Raw genomic sequence first — 27,750 nt, forward strand, 5'->3', positions numbered from 1 at the left:
GGCGGTGATGCCCGCCATGCTGCCGTCAATGGCTCTGCCGAGCTACCGCTACCTATTCGTCCGTCTATCCGTCCGCGCGGGAGATCTAGATCGGCGTTAGCAAGGGCTCGTCTCAATGCCACCACCCACGCCCGCACTCACCTCCCAACTGACCAGTACAGCCCACTGAAGACGTCAGCAGGTCTATCACCAACGACTATCAAGAAGAGAAGAAGAAGAAGTGAAGTTGAAGTTGAAGTCGAGAAAAAAAGGCCTTTGAAGTCTTTCCCTTTTAGGCTCGCTCGTCAGGTGACTTGGCCTGATCACGACATCTGCAAACAGCGCAAACTCGGCTCGACTTGGTAATTCTTTTGCTTTTATTCGACGAGAAGAAGAAGATTTAAAGAGAGTAAAGACTTTGAGCTCTTCTTTATGTTGTGATGCTGAAGGATCTCGGTCGAGACAGCAGATAGAGAAGAGTCAGAGAAGAAGAGAAGAGAAGAAGAAAAGAAAAGCTCAGGTTCTGCTTTGCTAAGTGCGGCATTTGCATGTTCTATTGCGTGATCACCCTCGGCCCAGCTGGATACTAGCAGGCTTTCACAGAGACAGACAGACATAGAGAGAGACGGCGGGATTACAATTAGTAAAAGGTGATTTGTCAGGAGGAAGCAGTAGTGATGGTGATAACATAAAGTCTACGCATGGAGAGAACATAAGTTGATAGAGCCTCATAAGTAATAGCAGTTACCTGAGAACCCAGAGTCATGATAGCGATAGTGATAGACAAGAAGGCAGAAGACAAACAAGACAAGATCCATCCAGATAAGATGACCCGTAACGCCAAAGAAGAAGAAGAAGATCGGTCAGTAGCCAATTCGCCATGCTGTGCGTGTGTGCGTGTCCAAGAAGTATACAGGTCGATGTACAGTGCGGTGCGTAGTGTCCGCAGGGGCAGACCAGGGGGTATATATAGTATATACTCATTCAAACAAAAAGTCGAAGGTGATAGTGTGTAGCTCATCAAAACTCCCGCTCGTCCTGAGACTGGCCGTACATCTTCAGCGGCGGGACAGTGCCGGGTCTAAAGTTGGTAGTGGCCGGAGACTGCGGCAGAGAGTGCGGGTGGTTCTGCGGCTGCGTCGACGGCGTCAGGGGCACCACCACGGCCTGCAGCACTCCAGGGGCAGGCATAGGCGGACCGGTACCTGACCGACGCCGCCTCTCTCGCTCAACGGGACCGCTGCTCTCCGTGGGGACCATGCGGTAACTCGAGTTGAGCCGCCGGTTGACGCCAAACATCCAGTCGTCATCTTCGTTGCGGTCTAGCCAGTACCCCTTGCCAACAGAGACCATGGCCCGGCCCAGCTTGCCCTTCCAGCCCTGCCCGTCAGGACAGTCCGGCATGAACGGATTCTGGTTGGTCTCGGGGTAGTCTGTTGTGCTAGTCGTGGCCGTGGAGCCATTGCGCTGGTGCTGATACTGCTGCTGTTCGGACCGGCGGTAGAAAGCATGCAGCTTCAGACACTGTCTCGCAAACGCCATCATCACAAAGACAAAGTACAGCCGCACCACCCACAGCACACATATGATGGCCAGACTAGGCAGGCTCTCAGGCTGCAACATGCCCTCCTCCAGCGCCGAACTGCCCGACTTCGCCCTCATCGTGGCCAGCGGCATGTCCTCCGTATCAAACGAGACACTGTACCGTCGCTCTCTCCCATGCGGTGGTCCTCCGGCCGTGAATCCAGCCGAGTCTTTCATGGTCGACCCGCCGGGCCCTCCGCCGCCCGAAATCATCTGGAACCAGGTCACGGCGAACCCGGCGGTGTACGCTGCATTCACCACGCTATCGATAAGGTAGAACCAAGCGAGGGCGAGACACTGCAGCGGCGCCTGCTTGCGGATGTACGGCGTCAGGAAGACGGTCAGGCCCAGCGCGAGCATCGAGTATATGTACATCGACAGCTGGACGGGCGAGAGCTCGAAGCCCGTCAGGATCGAGAGCAGGCCATAGATGCCGATGAGCTTGTTAAGCAGCATCGAGAGTGCGATCAGCGTAGCGCCTGTCTGCAGGCTCATGATGTAGAAGAAGGACTGCAGTTGAAAGCGTTAGTTCGTTTGCAACGGCGTCACGAGAGCAGTTGAGATCCATGGATGATGCCATTTACCTGCGGCCGCGGAGCGCGGAGGAACCGGAACGACAAGAAGCCCATGGTCACTCATCAAGGGGCGTATTTTAGCAGGCAAAACAGAGATACAGGAGAAGAAGACGATGAGAAAGAAGATGAAGATGAAGATGAAGACGGACTTCGACGTCAAGCCGGTGGAGCGATCGGAAAAGTAGCAGCAGCAGAAGCAGAAAATCCTCCGGCAGCCCGAGGAACGATGGGACGGAAGCGAACTGTTCGACCGAGCCGAGAGGTGCTTTTGCTAAACTGCTCTTTGATTTGTTTATTCAGGGAAAAGAGCAGCCGAGATTAATATGACAGTGATATTGATATTATTATTATAATTGGCGAAGGATCCCAGCGCTGATTCTCCTTGTTCGGTTGTGAGCTGCCAAGTGGCGATCCCGCCGGGGTTTGATGCCCAAGGTCGCTAGTCACATACACAGGCATGGCGACGGTGATAGTGATAACAACAGTACTATTTATGCAGAGGCACAGAGTTATGCGCGGACGGGCCGGGGCGGGATACGGGCTGTGTGGATGCGAGGCGTTGATAGCTGTATTATTTATAGACTAGCTGGTGCATGGCATGGCATATTAAGAGATAGCTATGTAGATACTAAGATGCAGGCAAGAAAGGGCACTGGCAGCAGTGTTGGATGGTGGATACAGGGAGGCTCAGCGTGGGAGCAGTATTACAGGCTCAGTGCAGGCTGGATGTTTGTATGCAAGGCGTAGACATGGGCATGTGTAGGCAGGAGGTAAGGAGTATATGCTGAGTTACCCCCGTAGAAGTCGAAAGGGAGGTCGTAGATGGTTCGTGAAGGTGTAATGCTAGCAGGCACAGGCGTCGTTGCTCACCGGCTTTGTCGGGTTGATGCTCACATCGATCACTGCAGCAGTCAGTCAGTATAACCATCTATTAACAGATATCATTCCATCAACAGGAAGACATACTCTGGTTGTCGCTGTTGGGAGTCTCCCCTTCCATGCCCGGCAGCGCCTGGGCTATCTTCTTAAACAGGTTCTTCACGTTATGCCCCAGCTTCGCACTCGTCTCGATGAACATCAGCCCGTTCTTCTTCGCCTCCTCCTCGCCCTGCTCTGTCGTGACCTCCCGCTTGTCGTTGAGATCCGTCTTGTTGCCGACCAGTGCGATGATGACGTCGTTCCCTCGCTCGTCACGAACATCGTCTACCCATTTGCGCGTATTCTGGAACGACTTTGCGTTCGAGATGTCGTATACCACCACCGCCACGTTCGAGTTCTGGATATACGACGGTATCAGGGAGCGGAACCGTTCCTGGCCTGCCGTGTCCCATAGCTGCAGACGCACCGTCCGGTCCTCTAGATACATAGTCTGTTCCCGTCAGTCTCTCCATCTTTGTTGTACGCCTCTCTCTCTCTCTCTCGTAGCATTGTCTAGGCAGGCAGCAGGATATCGCACCTTGGAGAGGAAATCAATCCCTATAGTGGCCTGGTACGTGTTGTCGAAGGAATCGTACATGAACCGGGTGATCAGCGAGGTCTTTCCAACTGTCTCTCCGTCAGCCTGTGGTCCATCTTGTGTATGCATCTGTCTCTGCCCGTCTGCGTACCACTCTGTTCACCGAGAAAGACCAGCCTGCGCCCTCAAGTCAGCTTCCATCCCGCGCCAAAAACCACCGCAGACCACCGCAGACTCACTTGAATTTCTTCAGCGGGTTCGAATACGACCCAACCTGCGACTGGGAGGCCATCGTGTCTCGTCGTTCCGGCGTGCGTACCAAAAGGGGGCGGTCTTCAGATAATTTTATATTATAGTCCAGCTAGCGAGGTTGCTTGACTGTCCACCAAGCAAACACGCAGTCGTAGTTGAACCTCGCAGCCAGCAGCATCAAAGGAACAGTAGACAGCAAGAAGGAAAACCCCCCGTAGCAGCAGAAAGGAAAGCAGTAGATCCGTCCTCGCCCTTCTTCTTCTTCTTCTTCTTCTCCTCGTCCGTTGAGCATGCAAAAAGCCCTGCGCGGCCACTTGACTTACCCGCGCGGCCGCCCATCCAATCACGACGCCGCAAGCCTCCGTCGACTTTCCTCGTCGCTTTCGCTGCAGCATCAAGAGAAACGCAACATCAACACCAGCACCAGCACAGCAGACAAGCAAGCAAGCAAGCAGCAGACAGGCAAACTCGCATCCCGACCTTCCACGCCGCACGACAGTCGACCGCTGCTGTTCTCTGCTCCGTTTCTTCGTGCGTCGACGTCCTGCTGCACCGCTCGAGAGGCGCAAGGATGGGCTACAGCTACTACCACGGCCTGGGCGGCTTGACCTTCGCCCTGACGGTTGTCGGCCTGTGTACGTCTAGTTTCACGTCTACCTTCTAGCTGTAGCTTTGGATAGACGGCTGGAGACCAGATATGGCTGACTCGTGCTTATAGATATGCTCTTCAATGGCGAGGGTGAAGCATTCAACGTGAGTTCTTGACCGGGCGTCGTTTATTTACCCACTAGTGTACGGACGATACTGACAGCTTCGCAGGTCGGCCTCTTCCTCGAAACCGTCTCCCCGTACGCCTTCGCAAACATAGGCATTGGGCTGTGTGTCGGTCTATCCGTCGTCGGCGCAGCATGGTCAGCAACACCTCTCCCCAACACTCTCCTGCTTCAGCTGTCCTAAACACCTTTATCAATACAGGGGTATCTTCGTCACTGGCTCCTCCATCATCGGCGGCGGTGTTAGAGCTCCCAGAATACGGACCAAGAACTTGATCTCCATCATCTTCTGCGAAGTTGTCGCCATCTACGGCGTCATCATGTCCATCGTCTTCTCCTCCAAGCTCTCCTACGTGTCCGAAGAGAGCCTCTACTCAGGCAGCAACCTCTACACCGGCTACGCTCTCTTCTGGGGCGGCCTCATCGTCGGATCGTGCAATCTCATCTGCGGCATTGCAGTCGGTATCAACGGAAGCAGTGCTGCCTTGGCCGATGCTGCTGATTCCAGCTTGTATGCCTCCTAGCCCCTCCCACCACTGCCCGCAGACTCCATACTAACTACCCCCAGATTCGTCAAGATCCTCGTTATCGAAATCTTCAGCTCTATCCTTGGTCTCTTCGGCCTTATCCTCGGCCTTCTTGTTGCCGGAAAGGCGAACGAATTCAAGTGAACGCTATACATGGCCCGATCGTGTTGTGATTTTGGTTAATGATAAAATTATACCACACCCCCAATCTACCTCCCGGGGCCTTCATGCATAAATGCTCCCACCCTTTTCCCCCACCTTCTCGTGACTGTTTCGTTGATCTCGTGTTCCTCTTTATTGAAAGTATGCCTTTTTTTTTCACCACGGCATGGGCGTTCGGTATCCTACTTCCTACGTTTTTTTTATATTAATTCGTTCGCATACATAGAGTGCATTCGGTCAGTCAACAGGCCCTGGCGGCATGCGGGAAAGCAGACTCGTCCTCTCTTTCCTCGATGCTGACCCGAGGGCCTGACGGGTGTGGATGTAAAATAATAGGTTAGCCCTTGTATTTCGAATATTTAGCCAATACATCTCTTGAACATGATATTCAAACCTCTTGATGCTTCGTTAAGCTTGCCGCGGGCTATTGGTTGGTAGCAACATCCTTGCTAGTTAAGCAGGCTAACCAAAACACCTGGAGAACTGCGGAGGGACAGACGAACGACTCACGCCATACAAAGGACCAAAGAACAGACTCTATCTATATATACAATATTACATCTCGAAATGTCGGATCAGCGGTTCAGAGCAGCTATCCTCATCGTGTCGGACACGGCTGCCCATGACCCTTCCACTGACACTGTAGGCGGCATCTTGACGGACCTCTTCAGCCAGCACGACAGATGGGAGAAGCCGACCATCGCCATCGTTCCTGACAGCATACTGGATATTCAACGGCATATCTCTCGCTGGTCTGATGGCGACGATCACTTCAATCTCATCATCACTTCTGGCGGGACGGGCTTTGCGGTCAGGGACAATACGCCCGAGGTGGGTTGCTCCCCAGACTTCTATAGAACAATGTACTATGAAGAAGATGGATGCAGTCTGACTCGTGTATAGGCCGTCTTGCCTTTGATTCATCGACATGCTCCAGGGATTGTGTAGGTGGGCTACTGGATGTATCAAATTGACCGGTCCTGACTGCGATTATAGGCATGCGATACTATCTACTTCATTGGAGATAACACCATGTAAGCCATTCTTAACTTACCCTCCAATACATGGCGATAAGCATGCCTAACGATGTATAGTTGCTATGATGTCAAGACCTGTTGCAGGAGTACGGCACAAATCAATCATCATCACTGTCCCCGGATCCCCCAAAGGTGCAAAAGAATGCGTGGAAGCAGTTATCAAAGTACTACCCCATGCATGTGCCCAGGCAGCAGGCGCTGATTCAAGGACTCTGCATGCTGGCGGTATCCAGAAGCTAGAGAAAGAAGCCGGAATAGCCAGCCATACTGCTGTGTCGTCAAAGTCAGATGGAGGCCATCACCACTATCCCCATCATGGCCACGGACACGGACATGCTATACCCAAAGCACATACGACCGCAGCAGAGAGACCAAGCTCCAATGATCCGGGTACTGGCCCAACCAGACGATACCGTACTTCCCCATACCCCATGATCTCCGTGGATGAGGCTCTCAAGTTGATATCAGAGCACACACCCGATCCTACCGTCATCGAGGTGCCAGTGGACATCTCACTTGTTGGCTCAGTTATAGCCGAAGATGTCTTTGCTGCCGAAGCTGTCCCTGCCTATCGAGCCAGCATTGTCGACGGATACGCCGTTATTGCCCCTTCTTCTCCGGGTGAAGGCGTTAGCACAAAGGGCCAGTTCCCAGTTGCATCTGTCTCCCATGCACAGGCTGCCTCTATGCCTCCACCATTGAAGCCTGGAAACATTGCTCGTATCACAACTGGAGCACCACTTCCTGATAACGCCAACGCCGTCGTCATGGTAGAAGACACGGTTCTAGTATCGACCACCCCCGAAGGCAAGGAAGAAGCTGTCGTCGAGATCCTAACTGCAGATATCAAGGTAGGAGAGAATATCCGCGAGCCAGGAAGCGATGTCAAGCTTGGCTCCAAAATCCTGCAGAAGGGAGACCTCATTACTGACGTAGGAGGGGAAATCGGCCTATTGGCTTCCACCGGCACCAAGACAGTGAAAGTGTACAAGAAGCCATGCATTGGCGTCCTTAGCACCGGAGATGAGCTGGTCGAACATTCTAACCCCATCAAGCTTACAGGCGGCCAAATCAGAGACTCAAATCGCCCTTCTCTAATTTCATGCCTGATTTCATGGGGTTTCCCAACCGTCGACCTTGGTATTGCAAAGGATACATCCGGCCACCTGGAAGAGCTCTTGCGTGGTGCCTTACGCGGCGCATCACCCTCTAACCCCTCGGGTGTAGACGTGATCATAACCACCGGCGGCGTTTCAATGGGCGAACTGGACTTGCTGAAACCCACTATCGAACGACAGCTAGGGGGCACCATACACTTTGGGCGAGTGTCAATGAAGCCAGGCAAACCAACTACTTTTGCAACCCTTCCGTTTAAACCTAGCTCCCCTGATTCGAACCAGAGAGATAAAAGAGTCATCTTCTCTCTTCCAGGGAACCCTGCTTCGGCTTTGGTTACGCTTAACCTGTTCGTGCTGCCATCGCTGCACAAGACTATGGGGTTGGCCCAGAGAGGACTGCCAGTCGTCAAAGCTTCGTTGACACACTCTATTCCCAAAGACCCCAAACGTACTGAGTATCATCGTGCCGTTGTGGGTTCATCTCAGGAAGATGGCCGGCTACTTGCTACAAGCACTGGTATTACTGGTGTAGGCCAGCGAAGCTCAAGGGTTGGGAGCATGGCTAAAGCTAACGCATTGCTGGTTCTTGAACCTGGCTCTGGCTCAATTGAAAGGGGACAGTTAGTTGAGGCCCTGATGATGGGACCTTTGGTTTGATGATTGATGATTAATATTAACTAAGTAACACGGCCGAAATCAAATATTATATCCAATATTATCTATAGTTATATGCAATGTAGAAAATGTCCAGCAATGCAGAACCTAGAAATCGATTTTCCTGAGTTTCATCCAAGAAAAACACCCCGTAGTCACCAAACTTATTTTCGTTTCCAGTGACCAACACCGTAGCTTGCAGCGTATTCTGATAATAATATCATCACTTCGCCGTTTTCCAACCCTTTTTCTTCTCCGCTCTAAGCGCCAATAATGCCCCCTCTCTGCCGGGAACTCTTCCAATTTCCACAACGATAAATCGTACAAAATCCTGCAGTACCCAGTAACTACTATGTGCACTGAGCATATTGAGATATTGAATATTCAAAGGTCCGCCACCAACATTGAGGTAGAAATCTATTTGTCCATTGTCGTTCAAAAGAGCCATGCGCGTTTCAGCGATTTCCTCACGGGTGAAATCATGAGTCTCCAATTCGATATTTGAAGGGAGCCTGGATATTGTAGCTGCGGAACCGTGAGCGGTGCTACCAACAGTTGCACTAGTGGTATACGTTGTGCCCCAGCGGAAAACACTTGTAATGCTTTGCAAAAGTGAGGTTGACGAACTAGGTATAACCTTTGGTTTAAGCGAGTTTGCCAGGTCAGCATCCACTGCTGCATTCAAGCGGTACGCAATAGGATCCGTATCGTTTAGGATGTTATATAAATTATCAACCGCAAGGCATCCATATTTTCCAGCCTGACCGGCTATGCCGCGACCTGCATCCTCACCATGGTCCATGCCAGGCTTGTTCCGACCCTTGCGTGGAAGAAGGACGGACTTGTTGAGAAGCAGGAAAAATCCTACAGGGCTACCGCATAGGAATAGGTTCTTGGTATCAAACTCGAACATGGCCTCACTGATTTCAGTGCTGGAGAAATCAATGGATGGAAGAACAGTCGGTTGATGCGAAAGGATATCCACTGCCATGACCGTTCCCAGGGAATGGGCAATTATGTGAACCCTTCCACGGGATTGGAAGCCAGGGTTATTGTGGCACCAAAGCCGATATATTCGATTTGCTTCTCTGACCACCGCATGTACCATTTTCTGTTTATGATGAGACAGATAGTATGGGATGTCAAGCATAACATCGCTGATCAAATTTCGGACTCCCGGAATGGTGTCTGGAGTGATATCTTTCAACGAAAAGTTGTTTGCATGAGGATCCTCGGCTGCAGAAATGCTTTCTTCCGCACCCTCAAGAGATAGAGTTGTTCGCCAATTAACTGGGAGCACCATTATACTCTCTTGACCTGGACGCATATGTGGCCATACCGCATCGCTGCTCAGCTCCGCATTCACGTCTTTTCGAAAAGCATTGATTGCATGAGTGAAATGGAAACTCTCGACTCGTTCAGATAGCTTTTGGCCAATGCCATGTATAACCAAAACAAGATCACTCACATCCTGCCTCTTATCCTCCATTTGGCAGGCATAGCAGATTTGTCGGCGAGAAGCAGATGGGCTAGCAGCCATCTCACGCATCTTCATGAAATTTCTCGCGTTTGTAGAAACGAACTTTGACGGATGCAATTTATCCCACAGTTGCGGGCTGAATCCCCGTACCACAGGGATGCCGATTTGTCTGCCCTTTCGTACAGAGGCCAAAGGCCGACGGCCGCGTGCGACTGATGGTAACAGACTTGGTCGTAGGATTTGTGCCTCCTTCGCATTGACGTATATGACACTGGAAGATTTGAACTGCCGTACGGTATCTACCTGGCCTTCCACACCACCAGCGGCTCTATTTACACTGAAATCAAGATGCGTTGCCTGCTGTGACAGGTGTGCGCTTCCAACTGACATTATTCCAGGCGATTCACGCCCGGCCTTGTCTGCTTTCTTCGGTACCTCGTCAGGCCAGAGCTTGTATATAATTTTTTCCTCGGCCTCCGCGCCATTTTCTATGCAGCTATCGAGCTCATCTTGCCACGTTTGTGTCCAGGGCTTCAGTTCCATGTAGCCATCTTCTAAATGATTCGCGAGATCCGTTTCTACAGGAAGCATAGTGTTCTTGTAAAACCAAGTTGCTCTAATCACATTTGAGATATCGTTGACTGGGCTCCAATAAATGGGCTTCATCTGTAATTTCGGCAATTCTACGAGATGAAGGCGTGTTGCGCCCACGGTCACCGTCACGCCTATGTCAACAGCTTCCGAGCCAGTGGTCGAAGGTCGGGAATCTGGTTTTGGACAAGGTGTCTCTCGAAGTTTGGGTTTGATTTCATGGTCTAGCTCTAGGGCTGCTTTCAATTGTGTAGTCGAATTGTTGTCTCCGTTGAAAGGGCGTTTCATTTGTTCCAGTATATCTTCATTGCCCCAAGCTGAGCTAGCGACAGAATCCGATCGATCTCTAACTGGTGCTCGAATGAATGGAGATCCAGTAACATTGGTATCAGCCATGGTTCGCATCCTCCCATCGTCACCGTTCTGGAGCGGCGTCCCAATTCTCGTAGGTGTTCCGGACATAGGCTGAACAGGAGAAATCTGGCATTTCTGTAGCTTTTCGCAAGTTTCATAAGATCCGAGAGTTCTGCGTCGTTGCTTTGACTTTTCGAAGTCCGGTGATTCAGCGTTTCTAGGTTTTGGTACGTTGGAAATTGATTCCTTTCCAGCAGCAACACTGCTATCCACAAATATCTCACGAACCCCCAGCGAGCTTCTCCTGTTTTCTCTTCCCTCACCCCGTAACCGGGAAACTGGGAGTGTTTTACTGTTTTTGATAAGTTTTCCATCTGACCCTCGCCGGCTTCGTTCTACAGCTAGAGGTATTCCCCGAAGTCTCAAAGTGCTTTCCCGAGAGCCAGAGGCTCTGGAGTCACTTGCGTTTTCTCTCTCAAAATCAGCCCGCAGAGCCTGCCAAGCTTCTTCCAGAGCTATACTGTCTCGGCTTGAGAACGGTCTCGTCGGCAGCTGTGTGTTGGAGTTGGTGGTCGGAGCTGTGATTGGTGTCAAAGGATCATCGATTGGGAGCGATGATAGGTAGAAAAACTGGGCTCGCACGGTGGGTGGTGGAGGGATTACCTCGTCTGGGCCGCCTTTGATAACAGTGTTGCCTTCTTCCTCGTAGAGCAGGCATGTTGGCCCGTATGTATGCGTGGGAGCGGCCATGACTTTCGAAATAGCTGCGTTTGGTGTTCCTATAGCTGCAGATATTCAAAGAAGCGGGCGCTTTTATATATCCAGGATAAATCAAAGAATTATAAGAGCAGAAGCAGCTCCACCTTCTAGCATGGGAGGTTCTGGCATCCTGGACGTCAAGAACAAAGCCATGGGTAGCAGAATTCATGCAGTTTATCGGACTGTAGCCTGAATGTCCTTAAAGGATAATAATACCGGGATACAACATGCTATCCCTCTAGTCCGATTCACTCTCAAGGACGAAAGTTGGAGAATCCAGATTGTCTCTTTTCTGGTGGTTGGGATTTTCCTAAATGTTGACTCGACGATGACGTTGTTGGATGGCAGCTTCACGTGATGCGCCCAGGCTCAGCGATGTGGAGGCCGGAGACGGGCTTTGATATCAGAGAACTGGTTGTTTATGGCAGGGATCATCTCGTCTGTTTGCTAATTCCTATTGGCACGATAAGTAAGACTTTGCTAATTATACACAAGGAGGCTGCCTGAAGGGCTTAACAAATCACCAAGGGCTGCCCAGCTGAGGCTACGACCCAATAGGCAGCAACATTAGGAAAAAAACTAAAAGGACCTTCTCAACAATAAAACCTGAGACCCATAACTACTCCGTAGTCAACCTCCCCTGAGCCGTACGCTTTCCAAAGGATGGCTGGTGGAATGCTCCTTGCGTTACATGTTTGTCGTCGGCCTCCTTCAGCTGCTTTTCCTGAGCTTTCTTCATGGCAGCGAGTGCTCCCATCTGCAGTTCCTGGAAAGCCAAAAATGTCACCAGTGGTCCTCCCAACATCTCCAAGATCTTATGTGTATCATGCATGTGTTTCCTAATAACGCTGTCAGGGTAGCAGAATGTGCGAACACTCATCTCTTTCGCCATGGCCTTCCAGTTATACAGAGTTGCGTTCAAAACAACGGTGTTGTATGCACATTCGCCGTGGAATTTGAAAGTTCGAAGATTGTAGATGATCATGTCTCGTTGCGTGGCTTGGTCGAACTGAAATTGAACGACTGGCGGTCTGCCCTTGGACACCCAGAAATTGGTGACCTTGTTAATTGACTCGGCAGACATGTAGCCAGCCTGGTACTGGCTGACGAGAAACTGGTTAGCCGTAACGCAGATCATTAGCTCCATTTCAGAGTAAAGCTTTGCTTGGGTTGGGGGATCGAGAGAAATTGGACAAGTAGATCTAGTCAGCATCTTAGGCTGGAAAGGGGCAGATCCAGATCCTGTCTATAGAAAATGTCAGTGCTAGCTCCATTATTCATGACAATAAAAAATTCTGAATGCTCACAATATCTTCAACTCGCTGCTTGATTTTCTCTCCAAGAGCTCTCAGACCAGGCTTCCTCTTCTCGACAGGAACATCGTTGAGGTCTGGTGACCGTCCTAACCATCCATTTTCACCGAATAGCTTCTTATGCGGAGATTTTGAGCGTTTCTGCTGTGGGTATAGATCAAGGGCAGATTCTTCATCCAAATCTTCAAGTTTAGTGGGGGAACGGGAACGGCCGCGTCCACGCGGCGCACGGTTTGCCTCATAATATCTCTGATCCTGTCTCTGATCATGCTTCTGGTCATGGCTCTGGTCATGGTTACGTCCACCGTTTTCCCACTTTTCTACAGGCGGCACTCTTGCTGGACCTTCCCATCCCTGGAAGTAGCTGGCCAAGTCCGAGGTATCATGGTATCCGTAGTCAGATGATTTTACATTACCATCAGACTTGGATTGGGGAAGGCGTCTTCCGTATTGACTTGCATCCGTGGGATAGGAGTAAGCCTTTGGCGGAGATGGCTCTCTTTGGATTCGCGAGTCATTTTCAGGGGGTCCAGGCCATACGCTTTGACGTCCACTACTTCCATGGTATTCCGAAGCACCGCTATAAGATGAGTGACTAATATAATTTATCAGCATCAGAGTGAATATAGCTTAATCTGTATATATGCGTTCCTACCTGTCATATGCGAGGGGAACCTCCATGGCCTCCGATGGATTGTACTTCTTTGGATCTAACGAGTTGACTGGAATTCCAGCTTCCTTTGTAGATTGGACGGTCAGATGCAAGATATCTCGCGTCAACTGCCTGAAAGCGTCCCTGGAAGAACAACAAGGCGGGCAACCCTGGGTGTCTAGAGTATGATTCTGATGGCCGTTCGATTCCAGGTTAGGCAAACTTGACGAATGGGTGTGCGTAGAGGGATTAGGCCGTTGCTGATGCCCCGATCTAGGAAGAAAATCTCCAGTACCATCGCGTTGATGCTGTGAATGCTCCATATTTGGTCTTTGTTTATGTTGTGGCTGTGAGCCAGAGGAGCTTCCAAGCATCATGCTTTTTATAGTAAATAAAAAGAGATGAATCTCATGAATAGCCCAATGAGAGCTATTGCCATGAATTAGAAAGTGTAAGGTAGAAAGAACCACAATAGCTACCAAAATTATTGTTGTGAGGATGAGGTTCAATAGAATGGTGGTGATGATGGAGTTGGTATAAAGAAGGTGATATCACCTAGCAACCAAAATAAACAACACCAGTCCGCGTTTCTATGTCCGGTTCGTCCCGGATCGCGGCTAGTAAGTGCCTGATCCTCCTACAAAGCCTGTACCAGAATATTCTTAGTGAAGAACCAGCTATATGGCAGCCCACATTGTCATCTAATAGAATTATCTCAGAAGATATAGAGTAGTTAAATATACCAAATAAGTACCAATAGAGACATTCAACCAATAGGTTGCCTTATGCAAGGAGCAGTAGTCTCATACGTATAGCATCCTCAAGAGACACATCTAGCAGTACCTGGAAGGCGGCAGCCCCAATGAGCTCCGGAGGGTATTGCACTCCAAAGGTAGTCTCTTATATGAAGACATAGGTATATACAGGATCCTGTACATACTACACCGGCAAGCAAGGGGTGGATATACGAGATTGCATGGCATTACTATCATCAAGGCTTCTGGTATCATTTCGGACTATTTTTTATCGCGAAAGTATAAGAGGTCAGAACAGCTCAGATAACTGACTAACCCCTTTCTAGAGCGTAGCTCCGTTCCATTGTATGCTCAAAGATTATGAAACTGTTGATGGATGCAGTAGAAGGTGGAAGTTCGAAACGCCGATGAAGGTAAGGCTGCGGGAAGGACTGTCACGTGACTAATATAATTTTACGGGATAACATTAACCATAACATGTGACTTATAGTCTCGCCGAAGTTTAAATCTATATTTAGGCCGAAGAGCTCAACGGCGTAGTTCAGCACTGAAGACAGGAGACAGGAATGATTTATCTATTCCCACGATTTATCTGGAAATTATGCTCTGTCCTATGATGAGTGGGAGACTACGGGTGAGATACTTAAATATGAGGGTACTAAATTCAGTTCATACCTCGTCAACCTTGCAGATATCTCTCGAAGACTGCAAGGGGTTGACCTCAACCTCAGTTTCAACGAAAAGGTCCTTATCCCAATGTCACAGCCACACTTTATATCCTTGAGCCGCATTCTACCCCTTGGACTTCCGTGGGCTCCTATATTTACAAACAGTTCTATTTCTCGCCTATAGTATTTCCCTTCGCCACCGGAAGGTAAGGACGAGGAGAATGGAAGCGAGGGACATTTTCCAAGCAACATGTTCGGCAAGAGTTATCACTTATTCGCCAGTGGTACTGGAAACTCAAAGAGGCAAAATCTGGCCTTCTGGAACAAATACCACGCAATTGCCAGTCACTCCATACCCTGATGGTATTGAATACAAACGATATTCACTTGCCGCAAATTTTTATACCCTATGTACACCCTAAGCATTGCTTCTGCCGTTCCCTTCATTCACTGGCTAAGAGTGACTAGTTTTTATCTTTCCTATTTAAAGAAGAGTCAGGAACTTCTCTTTTCTTCTGCTTTGCACCACCTAATTTTTCTACTATCCTACCTATTTCACCTCCCTATCCAGTTGAACTTGTGTCAAAAGGAAACTTATCCCACTTATCGGGCTCATATCATCAACTTAAAGGCTGTAACGTCTGGTCTAAATAGTCGAAACATGGAGTAGCAACATATCCTCCACAGTATAGCGGTATCGCAAAACTAGACATGACAGCGCTTGCTGTCACTGAGGTTTTATCCTGTAAAGGATCTAAATCGATCCTTTAGGTTTGCACATCACAATGATGATATCGAGTTTAGACTCCTCGCATAGTAGAGAAAACCAGCCTAGGAAACTACCCGATATCAACACATCTCCAAATAATATTGGAGGAGTACTCGCTGAATACCCCAGCGACGATCCAAAATCCGTCTTGGTTGTTGTCCTCACCATATATCAAACATGGTACATCAGAACGCGAGAACAATCCCAAGATGATAACCTAGATGTCAAATCCGATAACGAAACAAATACCCCCGAAGATGTCTTCATACCATTCACCGAGGATAGCCATACGTGCCGTAGCCCGTAGGAAGTCTTACAGAACCTACTCTTGACATTGGCAATATTCTCACCATAGCATAAACAACAGCAGAAGAATTCCATGCAATTCACGCTAGCTTTCACGGTTATTCATGTGGCATTACTCTGTCTATCTTCCTTCTAAAGCTTAACTTTGACATGTAACCGGAGAAGAAACAGGAGGAGCTTCAAGCTCCGGGTTCTAGACTCAATGCTACTCTGGAAACCATTGGTAAAGTATTAAAGATGTAACTTCACCCTCCTAATCATTGCTGTATTGCTGTAGGTTCACTCATTTGGCCAAATCGTTTTGATAGTTATAAACAATGCAGGAACTTCTACACCATTACTTGGTGTACCTTATCGGCGGAGACTCAACTTTAACCGGCTAACATAGTTCAGTAGTTAGTAAATTAACTTGAGAGCCCGTAAGAGATTCTGTCTTGGTCAAGCAACTTGGTGATAAATATACTCCGTACGGAGTACTGTGTAACTAATTAACGATGAGCAAGCCTAACAGATCGATCTCCAACCAAAATCGGCCGCCTACCGTTATGAACTACCGGAGCGACAAGCCAGCCACTAATTTTTGTGGTATTGACATGGTTTATTGAATTCCAGACCAGACTAAGAGGCTGACTAGTTATAAAAAGGGTTTGGCGGCTTCATTCGACATTTTCCGACCCCTGACACCAATCACTGGCCCGAATCGCGAGGACCAGCATCTAAATAAGCATCGATGTGCATCTTCGCTGCCAGCATGGTGGCTTAAGGGATATTGTTCCACTGGTTAGCAGAGCACATGCAACGTGAGTGACCAGCTAACTAACTCGCTAGAGCAGGAAGACATACGGAGCACATAGCTAAAACAACAGCAACACCCAGACTGTACCCATTAGATATCGCGATACTCCCCAAGCATCTCGGACATATAGCCACTACAGTTTTAGTCAAGCTCTTGAGAAGGGTCTTTTAAGGGTTTTCCCGGAGTTTTGTAGGGAATTGCTTTTTCCTCCTCGCAGCGTGGCCTTATTCTTCAGCCAGTTACTATCCCGGCCCGTCCAACGACGACCACAAGGTAACGCAGGGGGGATAACTAGTTATTCTTCACTGTATACCAGAGCATCCAGTTAGCTTTTGTCTGTAAAACCCCTGTAACTATCCCTTTGGGCCTTAACTATTGAAGTTGTACTTGGTTCTCCGAGCCCTCCCCTGGGTGGAACCAGATGCCATTCTCATGCAGACTGAATAAGCAGACATGATATCTGGCGGATAGGATCCGGCATGTACATGACGGACCTACAAATGGGTATGTATCTCCGCTCCTGGCATCAGAATCCATCAAAATTCTTTTCTCCTGCTACGGCTAACTGTTTGTTCAGATATCTCATTTATATACTTTAAGCTGCCCTGCGGTAGCATGTTTTTGATAGCCCGGTTTGCCGGTTCAAAATCACTTCTCGCATAATACGCACAAAAATGAGGGAGGAAGCGTACGAAATCGTTATTGTTGGTGCTGGGCCATTTGGTCTCTTCTTGTCACTCTGTCTATCCCGATGGGGTTACAATGTGAAGCACATTGATAACCGAGAAGTGCCTACAAAAACAGGCCGAGCGGATGGAATCCAGTCTCGTTCAATCGAGATACTACGAAATTTGGGACTAAAGAGGCAGTTGATGGCCTACTCGCCTGCGAGGATTTACAATGTTGCATTTTGGGACCCTGACCCTAACAGCGAGGGCATACGTCGGACGAGCAATTGGCCCAGTTGTCCGCCGACCATCGGGGCGAGATACCCATTCTCCCTCATTATACACCAGGGTATAATTGAAAAAGCCTTTCTAGATGAGATTTCCAAGTGTGGCACTATCGTGGAGCGTCCGAGCACCATAGCTGGATTCGTACATGATAGAGAAGACCCCGTATACCCTATATCAGTCACCCTGAAAAGCCTTGACACGAACGTGGAACGCACTGTGCGGACAAAATACTTAATTGGTGCTGAGGGAGCTCGGAGCTTTGTCAGAAATCAGCTGGGGATAAAAGTGCAACAGAAGGGGCCTATTTCAGCTGTATGGGCTGTCGTGGATGGGGTGGTCCGAACTGATTTTCCTGATATCAGGGTATGCATATGAGACTCCAGTGCCGGTATATGCTACAGCGCCTTTAGCCATTGACTAACATACCGAGTAGAACAAGTGCACTATTCATTCTCACAGTGGTTCAGTGATGGTGATACCAAGAGAGGACAACTTAGTCCGCCTCTACACCCAGATATCCTCACCCGAGGATGCTGACTGGGACCCTAAGCAGACAGCTACCCTCCAGCAAGCGCAAGACTCCATCAAAAAGGCCCTAAAGCCATACAACATCTCCTGGGATACAGTTGACTGGTATTCCACCTACCCCATAGGTCAAGTTTTAGCAGACTCATACAGTTTGGATCAGCGTATCTTCATTGGGGGAGATGCATGCCATACTCACAGTGTAGGTTACCCCAGCCAGTCTAAATTTAACGCTATTGGTATATTGTCTAACCAATCTCCTCACCAGCCAAAAGCCGGTCAGGGAATGAATGCTGGATTTCACGATGCCCTAAATCTAGCATGGAAGATCCATGCAGTCGAGGCTGGATTTGCCGATCGCTCGATCCTTGAATCTTATGAAGCGGAACGGAGATACATCGCTCTGCAGCTGCTTGATTTTGATGCCAAATACGCGAAGTTATTTTCCCAGAGATTATCTACAAAAGACCCCAACCTACCCGAGAGCAAGGTGTTTACCAAATTGCACAAAGCTGCCGCGGAATTCACAAGCGGTTACGGCATCATATACCCCCCGAATGACTTTAATTGGCATCCGAATCATAGAGCCAAATCACCGCTTTTCATCTCCGAAGGAAAGGGACTCAAGCCTGGCCGTTGCTTTCCACCGGCTACCGTCACTCGTCTAGTTGATTCTAATCCCGTGCATCTGGAACAGGAAATTCCCTTGAACGGTTCATTTCGGATATTGATCTTTGCCGGGAGCCTGGACAAATCCAGAACTGCTCTGGCTGATTTCTGCCAACACATGGAAAAACCTTCGAGCTTCTATTCTTTGTTTGCGACACCCGAGCATTACCCAGACCCGTACTTTGAGAAGCATAATCCTCATTCCAGATTCTTCACCCTTGCAGCTGTATTCATGGAAGAAAAGGATAACGTTGATATCTCCACTCTTCCACGGCTTCTCAAAACGTACAATCATCATATCTACGCCGATGACCTCGTTCATAAGAGGAATACTCGTCCGATGGGCTCGGTCCATAGGATGCTTGGCTTTGACACTAACAGGCCCGGTGTTGTAGTCATACGCCCTGACGGACATGTTTCCTGTATTGTCATGTTGGAGGAAGGAAGCGGAACGGTTGATGCCTTGAACAAGTATTTTGGCACATTCACATCGAAGGTGGCCAGCGGATTAACGATTTCACGACTATGATCACCTTTTGGTTACGTTATCTTCGGATCACTGCATGGCAGACTACACCCGTATTTGGTTATTAGCAGCATATACCTTCTCCTCTGAACATATTATGAAGGGTTAAATTTGCATGAAAATGAACTTTTTTTTTTTAAGAACAGATTTTTATACTTGTCAATCTCATGGCTTCGTAGATCTACGATCTAGATAGCGCCCTCGTAACAGCCCAAACTATCGATAATGTCCGGAAATTTTTGACAAGTGGGCGCCAGAATTTGGAGGTCGGTCTTTACTATTAATATACTGTCCATCTTTAAGGGGCTGAAAATGCTTGCCGGTGATCGGAAACATCGGAATTTAACGGTAGTTTGTATGGAGTTTTTATAGTTAGGATAACCAAATAAAGCCAAAAATAGTTGACGAGTCATTAAAATCAAGACAAACCTTCAACATTGAAACATTCATCCACTCGACCCAACCACCAAAAACTGGAACAGCGATCTAAAGCCGACAAAATGTTTACTCTTACTCTCTCAGCCCAAACATCAAGGTATGTCTATCCTTTAGATACCTGACGATGGTAGAAGTGGCGTGTCAGGGCATCAAATTCACCCCCGCGGTGTTGCCCCTCCATATCAAAAACACCATCAACGAGCTGCATTTTCCGTTGCATCTCGATTCCTTCTAGAGTCGAGAGCATTACTAGAGGAGGATGTATGAATAACCAATACGTCTGAGTGCATAGGGTCACTGACATCCGACCTCAAGATACCCCCGAAGATCCATATTACTACACGTTCAAAGTGCAGTGTACGTCTTGCCGCGAAGTACACCTAAACTGGGTCAACGTCAGCCGATTCGTATGTATACCGCTTCTTCTGAGCCCAAATTGCCCAGTAATATTGCTCTTTTCCGTCAGCCACAAGTGGACTACGTGATGAGGGTCGGTTAAGTTGCTGTGGACACTCTTTAAGATGCAAGTAGGCGGTCAGATTTCGTCGAAAGATGAAAAATGCATTCGATTTTGCCACATATAACCTGTCTACTTTTCTCACGGCGGCTCCTGCATTCGTCAAGTTTCATCGTTACCTGATCGACTTCTCTACTGACCGGTTCTATAGGAGCAGAATGAAGTTCCCGGAAGTCGAGGAGAGGCAAACTTCGTGTGGAAATGCAGGCTCTGCGGGGTGAGTGGATGACTCGGATTTGCGCAACTGCACACACACTATTACTCTTATACATGCAAGTTGTGTGCTAGAAGCAAGAATGTGATACGCAATGTCTACCTTGGGGGACGGGAGTTGACTTGCATGTTGGTAACTAGAGGACCCATTCTGCCAGCATCACCGCTGGGCCAATGGCATTTGATGAGTCGAAGGGCTTAGATGGAAAAGGCCAGAAGATCATCGAGTTCGACTGCCGTGGCCTAGAATTCACCGAGTTCAAGGCAGATGTAAGACTGACCTTCATCGTCAAAGCTACAGAGTACCAATGGCTGACATGCGATACAGGGGAAATGGGAGGCCAAAGGTACAGAGTCTGGAACCAAATTTAGCGACATTAGCCTGGAGGAGAATGAATGGTACGATTTCGACGAGAAGCAGGGCGAGGAGGTCAGCATCACGGAAGTTAGCTGGGAGATCCGTAGAGCATGAAGGACATCTACCTACTAGATGAATATCGATGCAGCTACAAGTGAATTCTTTCAATTGTTTGTATATCTATTTCTCTTTATGGAGAGAAGTGTCGCTGCTTTAGTAAGATTAATAGTATTATATAATCGTTCCCTAAAGCAGCACCAGAACCATCCCAAAAAAAAACTCAAAGTCAAAGATCGCGAAAGTTGAAGCTCCAAAGGAAAAGCAAGCAAATTCAAGACGACGACGACGACGACGAGCAGCAACAGCAGGAAGAAGAGGAAGATCGAGCGCTGGTTAACAGGATATACGCTGCTTGCTGTCGCGAGTTGTGACTACGGTCTTGCGAAGAGAAGAAGTGCTTAATTGGAGCCTGCAAAATGAGTGTAAGTCCCTGCCCGGTTGCTCGTGTGGGATAGATAAAGCAGTCGCTAACAGCAGTTGAATGAGCAGTTCGTTCCTCTGAACCCCCGGCCTATGCTGCAGTCCTTGTACGTGATTATCTCAGCCTGACTTGCTTCCCCGTCTACAGCTGGTTATTGTGGCCGGAAGATACCCAATGCGCCTCACCATTTTCAGTGTCTTATCAGCAGTTGATATGCGTGTTGGGTTCATATCTCTGAGGGCCAGCTGTTGATGCCAGTGATATACCCAAGAGAATACATGGATATGAGGATTTTGGTGTCAATTGCATAAGCTAATGCGTTGTCTGACACTAGGATTAACGAGGATATTGTTGTTCGCCTAAAATGGGGCCAAACCGAGTATAAAGGCCGACTGATCAGTGTTGACTCATACATGAACATTCAACTATCACAAACCGAAGAGTTTATTGATGGAAAGAACACCGGCACGCTAGGCGAGGTGCTTATACGGTATGATGATAACTAAACGCTTCGCATAGAGTTAGATTCTTAGCTAATACTTTGGTACCCCAGATGTAACAATGTTCTCTGGATAGGGAACGCAAAGGGAGTGGAAGACAAGGACGTCCAAATGGGTGATTCTTGATGATGAGCGTATTTTTCTTCACCTTTTTACGCCGTCGCTTGGAGGCGAATACCGCCGGATCTTAACTATCTCACGTTTTCCTTACCTTTCTTATCTATTCCGTGCAGTGGAATGGCGAATGGAGTTTTTACGAATTGAATTGGAATGCAAAGAAAGCACTGCGGGATTCAACAATGAACAAAAAGTCCATCCTATGAAGTCATATGTTACGCGATACCCTCCTTCGGCCATCGGTGACATGGCCACTGCCTAGCTGTGGGAGTCAAGTACAGGATGCGGCGGCCGGACCTTGGAAGAAGCGAATGTAGCAGGTGAAAGAGAAGAGCTTTATCAGAGCTTTACCGCCTGACCAACTCTTTATCATGGCCGTGCATCCGCGTGGCAGGTATATCCCGCATGGCATTGCGTGCGGGTGATGTTAGCATCCCGCTCACTTCCATGTCTCGCATCCGTCCTCTGTTACACCGCATCCTACATGCTTCGGGATAATTAGATCAAGAGAAAGAAAGTTATATTGCTGCTTTGGAAGCCAGAATACTCGTCCAGCGCTAACGGGTCGGTTATACATACGCTGCCATGAGGCGAACACAGCCAACTCCTACACCCACAGGTGACACCATTTCGTATGACAAGATGAAGAGTAAGCCAGATTTATAAGAATCTCGCTCTATCCGTAATGTAAGCTCGGTAGATAGTACTCCGTGTAGAGGCTGAAAGCTGGTTCCTGCGACGGCTTTACGTCATAGGCGGCCGGTCGTTTTTTCCCGGCGACATTAAAACTAACTTGCCCTTCTCGAAGACAAACCCGACGTAGACGTGGACGACGTCGGCGCCGCCACTCTCGAACTGGGGCTATACTTACGAGCGCCCAAGAAGAATAATAGAGGCTGGGCATCCCAATATTTGCTCGGTACCAGGTACATTTTGTTGACAAGAGTACGGAGTAAGCGGGCGTGGCATGGTCAGCGCATTAATCAGATGAAGGAGAGTGGGTGGGCTTCGACGGGCAGAAGGACGAATCCCACCTCCCCATCCATCAGGATGCACAGTGACGTCTGTCCCAGCCTTATTGAACGGATACTAACTCATGGCCTTAACGGTAATAGGATGGCTCCCCCGATCTGAACGCGCATGCGTGCAGCTATTTCCAAGATCCTGGCTTCAAGTCGGTGTAGATGTGCAGGCCCGGTCAAGCAAGAATCAGATTTTGAGCAGGCCTGCCAGAGAACTCCTCGTTCAGTCTCCGTTGAGATCCTTGACGCCGGAGAGCTAAACATACATAAGATACAGGATGAGGGATGAATGACACCGGCCAAGTCTCAAGAATATCAGACTCCTGCTCGGCATGAGCCCGTTTAGAAACGGGCGTTAAGCAGCAGCCAATAATGGGCGATGGGATACATCTTGATCTCAGAGTAGATCTATACACCAGATGGAGTAACCAGTACATCGGTGCATGAATCAGCATGATAAAATAAAAATATAATAAGAAAAAGATGCCTTGATGTTTCTATATCGGTATCTTCCTACGTGGTACAGACAGATCTGACGACAGGCAAGGCATGGTTGCTTTTTCATTTGCCAGGCAGACTGACTTGGTCTCCAGTTAACCGCCACAGTCCGGCACAGATACCTTGAGATGAAGTGGGATTATTGGGCTTCCGTCATGCAACCCGCAGAAGATGCATCAACTTATGCACTCTTCGGGTTTTGGAAGTGTTTCGTCTTTTCGCGCCAGGGTCATTTTTTGCATGAAGAAGTCAATCGATCAAGGACGGCGGGAAGTGACACTGAGAACGTTTCAACATATACTTCGGACCGCACCACACCACACCCATCCAAAGGAAACAGATAATACAGAGAGCATGAAGAGTCAACCTTTAACAACAACACCCAAGCAAGGGGCCATGAAAAAGGATAATTCATGGTTTTCTTCATGCCTATTCGATGACCCATTTCCCCCATCTCTCCCCCCCACCCAGGGCTGCTGGCAGGTCAAAATCACTCACTCCTGCGGCGTGTGACCTGATCAGCGACTTCGCAGTAAAGCAAGGCACGAAGAGGTGTAGGTAGAGGAAGAGTAGGCAGAGAGAGCCAGGCAGCGCTTTCACGCCAGCTGTGCGCCACATACGTCTTTGCTCAGAGGGTACAAGAGCGTGTGAGAGGCCCGTCCGAAACTCGCGAGGGACAGACGCCTTTCCCTCCCTTTCTTTTCTTTTTCCCACTTTGCTTCTTCTTGTCCTCCATTTAGGGGATGGTGAGTAAGGCATAGAGGGAGGGGGGTCCCGAACGATATTCTGGCCCATACGTACACGAAAGAGATGCGTCTCAGGCATCAGAGTGGTCTGGTAAACGGGAAACTCCCATCCTATCCTCAGGCAAAGCAGGGATGAACATCAGAATGGAGAAGACTGAGGATCCCTCGGCGAGCACTGCTGCTCATAACAGACCCCAGGAAAAAAAGGAACTGGTCTGCAGTAGCGTGAGGGCGTCCGCATAGATTGGCGGATGGTCAACGGCACCACTTTTTTGCTTTTCTCCCCCATAAGCCATCCGTCCAAACGCTCACAGGGATAATTCAAAGGGGAAAGACGATGGAGGAAGACACATGCAAGGAGGGCAGGCAGCTATACGTACATAAGCATTTAACTGATGCCCATAATCCGCCCTTACGCTCCGTCGAACAAGCTCGACAACAAGCAGCAATAATTAAAAATCCACCAGAATCTATTTATCAGCACCATCGACTCGTCCAGCTCCGGTATCCATATTTTATACCTTCGACTCTTTTTTTCGCCGTTCAACAAGCAACAACAAGAACGACGAAGAGTTCGGTTAGGCATTTTGCTCTTCTTGCGCAAGAATCCACTCCTATACATTCGGTGGTTCGGGCAACTCGTAAGTCATTCTGGTAGCCTGTGGAGCGTCGCCGCCAGCAACAACGGGGATTATTATTATTTACGTACTGACGAATCCAGGGGGCCAGAAAATAAAAAGGTTCTAGTTTGAAATACTACTTATAACTAGCAAGCCCGTCCGGAGGGATCTCAGGAGACCTACTTATTGCCTCCCAGTCGCTCCTTTTTTCGACCTTCTAGACACATTCGCCTCTCCCGTCTGACTGATATATACAATCTGTCTGCTTCCGCTGCTACATTGAACGTCTTCGTCTACCGCTGCCGTCTACATATCAACATCATCATCATCGTTGTCGTCGTCGTCGATTCACTGAAGCCACCAATCTAAAAGCCGCTGCTCGCGTGCTCAACACCAACAACAAAGCACTACTACAATCTTGAACAACTGCAATTCACTACAAGCAACCACCAGCACTTCTTGCAATGCCGTTCACATCACGGTTCGTGGAGCTGCTAGATGCAGAGAGCCACCATGTTTCCGAAGACGACGTCCGACTGGAGGAGATACTGGCCGAGTGCGAGCGACGAAGCAGCTCACGAGCATCAACCTCTTCATCCTCTCTCTCCTCGTCCTCTTCTTCTTCTTCATCATCCTCTAGCAAGGTGAACATCGCTCAACCAAGCCGCAAGATGAGTACTCGAGACAAACTACGACGGATATCCTACTTTGCACCGAAATGATGCATTACTTTCTCTCGACTCCGACTCCGACTCTGACTCTTACTACTACTTCACGATCCCATGACTTCGTCTCTTGAACGACTCATCGCTTTAACGACTCTCTTTTGCTTCTTATTCTTCTACCAGCGGTTTTCTTCTATAAAAAAGCCCGTCTCTTGATTCGTCTTTTTTTTTTTTTTTTTTTCCACCATCCCATGATCACTTCCATCAGCCTGCGCGCTCTCTGCCATGTGCGATTGAAGGGAACACTGCATGCTTTTTACGACTCCTGTATAACTTCTTTCTCTTCTGAACCTACCTGCCTATACAGATTGTAATATCATTTTTTTTCAGACCGAGATACCCCCTTTGAACACCTTCTATACATTTTTTACTTTTCTGCTTACCTTGAATGTTCTTCTCCCCCCTCTTCCTCCACACAAACACGCTTATGCTTAGATAGTGCTAAAACACTTCAGAAATTACCATCTTCTACATGTCCCACCTCGCCGTTCCAACCATCGAGTGCCGTCTTGTCTCCCCCGCCGAAACTATTAGATTCATACTTCCTCAACCCGCGAACATCTGATCTGGCTCAACGAGGCCTTTCCTCTCCTCTTCTTTTCTTCTTTTCCCCTCCCCAACGGCAAAGATAGACAAGAGATAGACAGGCAGGCAGACAGCGAGCGGCAAAACGCTCAGTCATCTGACGTGAAATTGAATTCCACCGTCTTTTAGGGTTTCCCAATCAATGGGCCTCAGCGACCCTCCATCATGGGCTGGCGAGACCAACGTGTGTGACTCTTGAGTTCCTCCGACCCAAAAAAAAAAAAGTAGAACAAAGCACGCGGACTGAGGGCTCTTCGTAACACACTCTGTACTCCATAGCGAAGTCAGGACATTACTCCGTCGAGAACAGACTATCGTTCGCTCGTGTTCTGAAATTGCCCCTCGGGGGATTGGCCTAGTTGCGTTCTGGCCAGAAAAAGGGGCTTCTTTTGTCAGCAACGGCCGGCTTGTGTGCTTCATATGCTTATTTACTAAGATCGCTGCTCCTAAGATTGAGAGGTTCTGGCATTCTTCCAATCGGTGTCCGGGGGTTCTCCAAGACCGCCCATGGCAATAATCGGCGGGTGATATAGCGTATCACTTCTAGAATCGACGGCAAGCGGAATGCGAGACAGCCAGCCCAGCCAGGCAGATTTGAATTGCTTGCTCGCTGGTCTCGTTGATCTCTCCACTTTGTTCCGAGGACGCTGGTTTCGATAGTGTGTGTTCCTGATCCATCCACCAGAGTTGACGCTGCTCATCCGCATCCTTGCCTTTCGTCCTTTTCTTCGTCTTCGTCTTTCCATGTCTTTTTTCTTCACGAGCCGAGAAGAAGCCGAGGGCTACTGAGTCGTAGAGATTATGTAAGATGCCCCTGGACGCACAGTCAGGGGAGCGAAGGGAGAAGAAATACGCGAGGATAAAAAGTGTAAATGGTCGAAGTCGAGATGTTCACAGCAGTAGGAGATGGTTGTGGATGTAGTTAGATGCAGTAGATGTAGATGTAGATGTAGTCAAACGCCGTTGTTGGTGGGAAGTTCGTGGAGACGGACCGACGGAGACGAAACTGGTTGTTTACCACCAACGTCAATGTCAACACCAACAACAGAACAGCAGCAAAGCCATAGACAGTGAAGATGTCGACGCGGCCGCTGTCTGCTCACCAGAGGTCAGCGTCAAATGCGCCGGCGTCTACCTGCTTCGAAGAGCAGCGAGCAGAGCTTTTGAGAGAGATATCCCTGGTACGTGGATGTTCAGCAGACTCACACAACTCTGGCTAATAACGGTGGCATGATAGAGCCTCGAAGGAGTGCTGCAGAACATCAACAAGTTCAACAGGAACCTAGAGAGTATCATCACGGTATGGCTGCTGAACATCTGAGGGGTGTACTTTCGCTAATGGCGTGAACAGGTTGGGAACGAACTGAGCTCCGTCGAAGGGCTATGGTCACAGTTTGAAGGCGTGATGGGCCGGGGGGAAGAGCAGGGCAACCAAGATGTCAAGGAAGAGGAAGACAGAGACAAGCAGTGATGAATTTACTTGTTGAATGGATGAAATTTACGCAAAGGAGAGAAATTTGGACATGGAAGTTGATTACTTCTAGCATACAGATGCTGTACCGCCAGCTAAGATAGACAAGGAAAGAAAACGAAACACCTTTTACCAGCAATGCATATTCCCCCGAGGGTCAAATTGGATCCCGTGAACATGAACAGAAAAGGACATGAGGAAATAAGGGAAACTAGATGTATAA

The 27,750-nt window shown here is 48.7% G+C and overlaps 11 protein-coding genes across 18 annotated transcripts; 7 read left to right on the forward strand and 4 right to left on the reverse strand.

Annotated features, from left to right (window-relative positions):
• The first annotated feature begins 52 nt into the window (after positions 1-52).
• Positions 53-2,302, forward strand: TERG_11757 (uncharacterized protein). The gene has a single exon (XM_047750820.1). The coding sequence runs from the start codon at positions 1,489-1,491 to the stop codon at positions 2,122-2,124; it is 636 nt and encodes a 211-aa protein (XP_047605500.1). The 5' UTR covers positions 53-1,488; the 3' UTR covers positions 2,125-2,302.
• Positions 2,303-2,665: 363 nt separating this feature from the next.
• TERG_01764 (uncharacterized protein) lies at positions 2,666-4,121 on the reverse strand. Of its 6 annotated transcripts, XM_003236994.2 has the most exons (5): positions 3,834-4,121; positions 3,746-3,771; positions 3,595-3,683; positions 3,105-3,507; positions 2,666-3,040 (listed from the first exon to the last, which is right to left on the reverse strand). In XM_003236994.2, exons 1-5 carry the CDS (start codon positions 3,884-3,886, stop codon positions 2,982-2,984), a joined length of 630 nt encoding a protein of 209 aa, XP_003237042.1. In that variant the 5' UTR covers positions 3,887-4,121; the 3' UTR covers positions 2,666-2,981. The 6 variants fall into 6 exon arrangements, with proteins under 6 accessions (XP_003237042.1, XP_047605502.1, XP_047605505.1 ...); XM_047749338.1 differs by having other exon boundaries at positions 2,666-3,507; XM_047749341.1 differs by having other exon boundaries at positions 3,105-3,683.
• A 36-nt stretch (positions 4,122-4,157) lies between these two features.
• On the forward strand, positions 4,158-5,982 carry TERG_01765 (uncharacterized protein). 2 transcript variants are annotated; one of them, XM_003236995.2, is made up of 5 exons: positions 4,158-4,481; positions 4,565-4,599; positions 4,666-4,757; positions 4,822-5,130; positions 5,188-5,982. In XM_003236995.2, the coding sequence occupies exons 1-5, from the start codon at positions 4,418-4,420 to the stop codon at positions 5,288-5,290; spliced, it is 603 nt and encodes a 200-aa protein (XP_003237043.1). In that variant the 5' UTR covers positions 4,158-4,417; the 3' UTR covers positions 5,291-5,982. The 2 variants fall into 2 exon arrangements, with proteins under 2 accessions (XP_003237043.1, XP_047605506.1); XM_047749342.1 differs by having other exon boundaries at positions 4,822-5,982.
• A 254-nt stretch (positions 5,983-6,236) lies between these two features.
• Positions 6,237-8,120, forward strand: TERG_01766 (uncharacterized protein; the record flags this gene model as incomplete). Of its 2 annotated transcripts, XM_047747803.1 has the most annotated exons (2): positions 6,237-6,342; positions 6,403-8,120. In XM_047747803.1, 2 exons carry the CDS (start codon positions 6,237-6,239, stop codon positions 8,118-8,120), a joined length of 1,824 nt encoding a protein of 607 aa, XP_047603768.1. The 2 variants fall into 2 exon arrangements, with proteins under 2 accessions (XP_047603768.1, XP_047605507.1); XM_047749343.1 differs by lacking the exon at positions 6,237-6,342 and having other exon boundaries at positions 6,408-8,120.
• A 220-nt stretch (positions 8,121-8,340) lies between these two features.
• TERG_01767 (uncharacterized protein) lies at positions 8,341-11,470 on the reverse strand (the record flags this gene model as incomplete). Its single annotated transcript, XM_047747804.1, has 2 exons — positions 8,341-11,120; positions 11,206-11,470. The coding sequence occupies 2 exons, from the start codon at positions 11,468-11,470 to the stop codon at positions 8,341-8,343; spliced, it is 3,045 nt and encodes a 1,014-aa protein (XP_047603769.1).
• A 450-nt stretch (positions 11,471-11,920) lies between these two features.
• On the reverse strand, positions 11,921-13,640 carry TERG_01768 (uncharacterized protein; the record flags this gene model as incomplete). The annotated part of the gene is made up of 3 exons (XM_047747805.1): positions 11,921-12,547; positions 12,609-13,194; positions 13,270-13,640. 3 exons carry the CDS (start codon positions 13,638-13,640, stop codon positions 11,921-11,923), a joined length of 1,584 nt encoding a protein of 527 aa, XP_047603770.1.
• A 1,834-nt stretch (positions 13,641-15,474) lies between these two features.
• Positions 15,475-15,765, forward strand: TERG_08706 (uncharacterized protein; the record flags this gene model as incomplete). Its single annotated transcript, XM_003236999.2, has 1 exon — positions 15,475-15,765. The coding sequence occupies one exon, from the start codon at positions 15,475-15,477 to the stop codon at positions 15,763-15,765; it is 291 nt and encodes a 96-aa protein (XP_003237047.2).
• Positions 15,766-17,985: 2,220 nt separating this feature from the next.
• On the forward strand, positions 17,986-19,239 carry TERG_01771 (uncharacterized protein; the record flags this gene model as incomplete). Its single annotated transcript, XM_047747806.1, has 1 exon — positions 17,986-19,239. The coding sequence occupies one exon, from the start codon at positions 17,986-17,988 to the stop codon at positions 19,237-19,239; it is 1,254 nt and encodes a 417-aa protein (XP_047603771.1).
• Positions 19,240-19,736: 497 nt separating this feature from the next.
• Positions 19,737-21,869, forward strand: TERG_11758 (uncharacterized protein; the record flags this gene model as incomplete). Its single annotated transcript, XM_003237001.2, has 8 exons — positions 19,737-19,771; positions 19,967-20,081; positions 20,343-20,408; positions 20,546-20,674; positions 20,733-20,849; positions 21,300-21,349; positions 21,578-21,733; positions 21,797-21,869. The coding sequence occupies 8 exons, from the start codon at positions 19,737-19,739 to the stop codon at positions 21,867-21,869; spliced, it is 741 nt and encodes a 246-aa protein (XP_003237049.2).
• A 4,633-nt stretch (positions 21,870-26,502) lies between these two features.
• On the reverse strand, positions 26,503-26,813 carry TERG_11759 (uncharacterized protein; the record flags this gene model as incomplete). Its single annotated transcript, XM_047750821.1, has 1 exon — positions 26,503-26,813. The coding sequence occupies exon 1, from the start codon at positions 26,800-26,802 to the stop codon at positions 26,503-26,505; it is 300 nt and encodes a 99-aa protein (XP_047605508.1). The 5' UTR covers positions 26,803-26,813.
• Positions 26,814-26,816: 3 nt separating this feature from the next.
• TERG_01776 (uncharacterized protein) lies at positions 26,817-27,569 on the forward strand. The gene is made up of 3 exons (XM_003237005.2): positions 26,817-27,237; positions 27,294-27,356; positions 27,408-27,569. Exons 1-3 carry the CDS (start codon positions 27,133-27,135, stop codon positions 27,525-27,527), a joined length of 288 nt encoding a protein of 95 aa, XP_003237053.1. The 5' UTR covers positions 26,817-27,132; the 3' UTR covers positions 27,528-27,569.
• The last annotated feature ends 181 nt before the right edge of the window (positions 27,570-27,750 follow it).

Source organism: Trichophyton rubrum (assembly GCF_000151425.1).
Source record: "Trichophyton rubrum CBS 118892 genomic scaffold supercont2.2, whole genome shotgun sequence".
Lineage (NCBI taxonomy): Eukaryota > Fungi > Ascomycota > Eurotiomycetes > Onygenales > Arthrodermataceae > Trichophyton > Trichophyton rubrum.

Coding starts and splice junctions, on each gene's coding strand:
- TERG_01764 (XM_003236994.2), bottom strand. CDS start 3,886: ATGGCCTCCCAGTCGCAGGTTGGGTCGTATTCGAACCCGCTGAAGAAA. Junction 3,684..3,745: donor CTTTCTCGGTGAACAGAGTG/GTACGCAGACGG, acceptor ACGGAGAGACAG/TTGGAAAGACCTCGCTGATC. Junction 3,041..3,104: donor TCCCAACAGCGACAACCAGA/GTATGTCTTCCT, acceptor TGACTGCTGCAG/TGATCGATGTGAGCATCAAC.
- TERG_11757 (XM_047750820.1), top strand. CDS start 1,489: ATGCAGCTTCAGACACTGTCTCGCAAACGCCATCATCACAAAGACAAA.
- TERG_01776 (XM_003237005.2), top strand. CDS start 27,133: ATGTCGACGCGGCCGCTGTCTGCTCACCAGAGGTCAGCGTCAAATGCG. Junction 27,238..27,293: donor TTTTGAGAGAGATATCCCTG/GTACGTGGATGT, acceptor GTGGCATGATAG/AGCCTCGAAGGAGTGCTGCA. Junction 27,357..27,407: donor ACCTAGAGAGTATCATCACG/GTATGGCTGCTG, acceptor TGGCGTGAACAG/GTTGGGAACGAACTGAGCTC.
- TERG_01765 (XM_003236995.2), top strand. CDS start 4,418: ATGGGCTACAGCTACTACCACGGCCTGGGCGGCTTGACCTTCGCCCTG. Junction 4,482..4,564: donor CCTGACGGTTGTCGGCCTGT/GTACGTCTAGTT, acceptor TCGTGCTTATAG/ATATGCTCTTCAATGGCGAG. Junction 4,600..4,665: donor GCGAGGGTGAAGCATTCAAC/GTGAGTTCTTGA, acceptor ACAGCTTCGCAG/GTCGGCCTCTTCCTCGAAAC.